Source organism: Corticium candelabrum, chromosome 8 (assembly GCF_963422355.1).
Source record: "Corticium candelabrum chromosome 8, ooCorCand1.1, whole genome shotgun sequence".
Taxonomy (NCBI): Eukaryota; Metazoa; Porifera; class Homoscleromorpha; order Homosclerophorida; family Plakinidae; genus Corticium; species Corticium candelabrum.
The window spans coordinates 6,750,355-6,755,244 of NC_085092.1; the positions used below are offsets into that span (position 1 = coordinate 6,750,355).

The 4,890-nt window shown below is 40.9% G+C and overlaps 1 protein-coding gene across 1 annotated transcript; it reads left to right on the forward strand.

The window, feature by feature from the left end:
- The first annotated feature begins 511 nt into the window (after positions 1-511).
- On the forward strand, positions 512-4,659 carry LOC134182976 (uncharacterized). The gene is made up of 5 exons (XM_062650420.1): positions 512-569; positions 1,231-1,470; positions 1,534-3,765; positions 3,823-3,870; positions 4,121-4,659. Exons 1-5 carry the CDS (start codon positions 512-514, stop codon positions 4,495-4,497), a joined length of 2,955 nt encoding a protein of 984 aa, XP_062506404.1. The 3' UTR covers positions 4,498-4,659.
- Positions 4,660-4,890: the final 231 nt, after the last annotated feature.

A 4,890-nucleotide genomic window follows, 5' to 3' on the forward strand; every position in this document is an offset into this window, starting at 1 on the left:
GTTGTTATGGGGGACATGGTGGAGCCATGAACCCTTCAAAACTTTGGGGTGTTGTAACTTTTTCGTTGCCTTAGATTCTGTTTGCTCATTAATTTCTGGGGATCTACGTGAAATTTGATCATCAATTAAAGGCAGACTATTCATGAATATATCTCATCCATGTCCAGTTACTGTTTCTGTTGTTTTTCGATTTGAAGGAGTTATGTCTTTTTCATTTAGTCCGTTTAAATTAATTGAGTTTGATATCAACTGGCAGTTTGCACCCAACCATGGAAGACTGACGACACTGCTGCACGGTCTCAGAGAGCAAGCACAGCCACTAACTCTATCCCTAACCCTAAGGCAGATTTCCTGGAAACCTTGCTCACTCTTGTCGGAAATTTGGCATGGTCATGTGAATATTGTGATCCAGATTTCCTGAGGCACCGGGAGACAGTCAGTCAAAGATGAGCCTTGTACTGGACATTTTAGTGAGTGGAGACGACGATCAGGTTTAAAGTGTGAGGGTTTTATGAAAGAAGATCTACGTTTGAGTTGTGAGGATGTGGCCGTGGATGTTTTGGTGTCAGGTGGATGTGCCCATCGAATTCTGACGAATCACTCATTACTTAGAAAAGCTGCAGTGAAATGGGCTTTGCACGCCTTGACTGAATATCAGCAGTGGATGCGTGTCAAGTCAATCTCTCTCGGCAGCACATCACCAGATACTTGCAGAGAAACCTTGACATCAATGAGATCTGGCTGCGATGTTATGTGCCAGTGCTGAAGAGGCAGTCAGCCAAATGGTGTCATTTTTGGTCACCACATTAAGAAACTTGTGCAGCAGGGGAGCAAGAGGAACGTGATGACCCTGTCAATCGTTGCATAGGATCGTGAAGGTGTTCTTGTCTGCCACAATCTTTGATTGGATACTTTGGCAGCAAAGAGCATATCTTTCAGCAACTAATTATGTATGAGTTTTTGATTCCCAATGTTAGAGGTGCACCATAGTCAGCACTCCCACTTGCTTCATGTCTAACGACCGATTTGATAGCCGACTGGGGGACATAGAGACTTTGTGTAGCACACAGACACCCAAACATATTAGACGGAGAGAGAGAGAGAGGGCAAGTTTTACATTTATTAGAATGTCTTCTTGACTATTTGTTTATTTGTGTGTAGTGTTAGAACAGTTGTACATGTTTAACTTTGTTTTGTGTTTGTGTATTGATGTAGTTACTTATTTTGTAGAATCTCACAAGAGTGAATGGCTCAAACTAGTGGCCAAGTCACTAACTGGTGAAGCTGTTGAATTGACAGCAAAATCATCTGATACTGTTGCCACTTTGAAGCAGCAATTACAAACCAAGAATGACCCATCATCATGGGATCAGCTGCTTGTTTTTAAGAAGAAGCAACTACACGATGAGCAAACTTTGGCTGATGCAGGAGTAACTGATGGAACAATACTGAACGTCGTTCTTTGTCCTCGTCAGTCGATCTTCTTACTAAACAGATTGTAGTATACAAATTGTAATGATGGTATTGTTGTAGGTGGTGTGACAGGCATGGGAGCTGATGCGGCCGAGTTATTTGTTCAAGCTTTATCACAAGGAAAAGTGGAAGTAAGTCGAGTGAAGATTGTCATTGCTGGTAGAGACAGAACGGGCAAGACGTCATTTAAACGATCTGTGCTCAAACTAAAGTTTCAGATAAATGAACCGAGCACACCTGTCGCAGTGGCAGAGTTGGCAGTGTGTGAAGCATCAAACTGGAAGCTTTTGGGTGACAAGGACGAAGAATTTTTGGACAAACAAATAGCTAGAGCAGCAGTTCATGTAGCGACTGTTTCAAGTGCAAATGTGTCTGGTAGTCCAGATGACAACAAATATGACAATGACAAAACAGATTATGGAGATGATCACAGTGAGTTTGAGCTTAGCTTGTCAGTTGATAGAGAATCTACATCAACTGATACTAGAGAAAGCAGCAACAACAGTAACAAACTTGATGAAGCAACAGTTCTAACTGGAGGGATAGCTCGTGCTATTAAAGATTTCCAAAGTGATCCTGACCTCTTAAAGCAGGAAGATTCAAAAGTTCATGTTGCCATTTGGGATTTGGGAGGTCAGGAGCCACTTCTTCCTGGTCAAGGAGAAGCCATCACACCAGGATGTGTCGTTTGTGTTGTATTTAAGGCATCGGAGTTTCTAGGTGACTCTGCCAAGTCTTTCTATTGTCCTTCTGCTGACTCAAAACCAATTCCAATCGACAACCACTGGATAGAGACGAACTATGATGCTGTGGCTTTGTGGGCATCCATGACTTTTTTGGCAGGAGATGTGGAAAGTCTTGAAGGCCTTCTCTCTGGCCTCCACATGGGCAAGTCAAAGGGATGTGCATCACCAGTAATGTTGTTGATTGGAACACACATCAATGATGTCGATGAAGAAATGATCAAGAAGCAGAATGAATTTCTGTCTAAAATGTTTTGTAATAAAGCATTTCAGAAGCACATCCTTCGACCATCTAACCAGGCTAACGATTGGTTTTTTCGTGTGGAGAATTCGGTGTCTGATCCTGACAGTACAAGCGAGGATGCAGGCGTGAGTGCAGTGAAGCAAGTCATTGAAGAGATGGCACGTGATGTGTCACCTAAACCTCTGATACCAGCCACTTGGTCAGTTCTAGAAAAGATTCTCGATTCTTTAGAAATCAAGTTGGGCACTGCTCTTTCCAATGTCAACGTTATCATGAGTTTTGCCCGTCGATTGTGTCGAATGTCAGAAGAGAAAGAAGTTCGTCTTGCTCTGACATATTTAGATGAAGCCGGATCAGTAATTTATCCTCAGAAAAGCGAGAAGCTGAAGAACATAGTCGTCACCAAACCAAGCTGGATTTTCAAGGTTTTCTCAGTCGTGGCGTCTGTCACTGATTGGCCTTCTTCTTTACTGATGGATGATTGGGATCGAGTTCGGCAAGTAGGAATTGCTTCTTGGGAACTGATTCGTTATCGTCTGGAAGTAGCAGGAGTGAAGCCGGAAGAGTACGAAGATGTACTCAATTTGTTGAATTTCTATTTTATTCTGTGCCCCAATCCTCCACCTCTTCCTTTATCGGTTTCTTATAAAACAGAATACTTTGTTCCATGTTTGCTAGAAGTCGAGTCAGAGGGTCCATTTGCAGCTGTTGATTTGGTTGCTTCTCGGCCAATGTCACTTATCATTTTGTCTCATAAAATTGAGTTTATTCCTGAGCAGTTGCATTTTAGGCTGATGACGTGTTGCATTGAGAAATATCCTGACGAACCAATGTTGACACGTAATAAGTGTGTATATCGAGTCGAGAAAGATGTCAAGTTGGAAGTGATTTATCACTTGAAGAAATATATCGTTGTAACTATTGACACACAACGGCCACTTGATGAAATTGCATCTCTGTGTACAGACATTCGTCTGTTCATCACTAAAAAGCTGCATGAAGTGAAGACACCAGGGTTGTCTCGTTTTCAGTTTTCATTGAATATTCAACATCCCGGACCTGCCATTCATGTGGATATGAACAAGTTAGTATGTATAGACAAGTATGTACGAAGTGAGGACACAACATTGAGAAGAAACAAAAGCAGGGTCGATGTCAATCTGGATCACAATGAGAGAGCTGCATTAGACTGTTGGTTTTATGAAGAGAAAGATGATGTAGCAGGAAACTCTCAGAATGATCGTGTGTCACGAGAGCAATTTCCCACTTTGGATATCTGGTTTAGTGACTCAAGGGAAAGTTTAGGTAAATATGATTATTTGTGATGTTGATGGTTAGTATATAATTGATGTTACCTTATAGATATTGAAACTGGAAGTGATAGACAACAACGAGATGAACAAACAACGAGTGAGTTTAGTTGTCTTCCTGTTGGTGTTTTCTTAGTCTCACGTAGCCAGACCCTTCCTCGCCTACATCCGCCTATTTCTCACTGGCGGATGTAGGCGGGCAAGGGTCTGACTACGCGAGACTAGTGTTTTACTGTGTACATTGACAGTTGAGTAGCAGCATGTAGTGAATGTGAGGATTGTCTGCTGTAGCTATGAATCATATAATGTCTGAAATGGTGTAATTGAAACATCTCTTGTTCTATTTTCAGAAAGTAAATTTGCTGATTCAAGTGTGTCAACTCTAACATCTGGAGTTTGTCAACAGTCACAAATGTCTAATCTTGATGACGAGTTGAGTTCTCAGCTGTTAATGGAAGTTGCTGTTGAAGTATCTCACAAATGGGAGGAATTCGGGTCTCTTCTGTCAGCAGATATGTTTCCTACAAGGAAAACGGACGTTATCACTGATACATACAGAAATCCATTCTTGCGTGCTAAAGCCATGTTAGAAGAATGGAGAGAGGCAATGGGCAGAAGAGCTACTTGTCACTTGATTGTTCAAACGCTTTTGAAGATGGGTTTGAGGAAGGAGGCATGTGATATATTTGGTTATGATGTAGTAGAACTCATTTATCCAAACAAATAATTAAGGTAATTATGTGTCACGTGACTTTGATTTAGGGACATATCTTTGTTTCATTATTTTAAATTTATTTTTGAACGCGCTGTAAAGTATAGCGATGTGCTATCAATGGAATTGAACAATAATATCTGTAAACAATAGTTTAACGAGATTCTGTCCAACATGATATACGTATTACTGGAATTGTATATTTCGTTTGCTGCATCAAATCAATGAAAATGATTGAAAGGAAGACAGACAGACACAGAAAACACGTGCAATTTGTTTTCATTATTTTGTGCATAAACATGGTGCTTATGGCAATAATTATGATACCACTATTGCTCTAGAATGTCATTTTGCACTCACACATCTTGAGGTCATCAGCTCGTGATCTGCTTGTTTTGATCAGTTGTG

Coding starts and splice junctions, on each gene's coding strand:
- LOC134182976 (XM_062650420.1), top strand. CDS start 512: ATGAAAGAAGATCTACGTTTGAGTTGTGAGGATGTGGCCGTGGATGTT. Junction 570..1,230: donor CGTGGATGTTTTGGTGTCAG/GTGGATGTGCCC, acceptor CTTATTTTGTAG/AATCTCACAAGAGTGAATGG. Junction 3,766..3,822: donor TGACTCAAGGGAAAGTTTAG/GTAAATATGATT, acceptor GTTACCTTATAG/ATATTGAAACTGGAAGTGAT.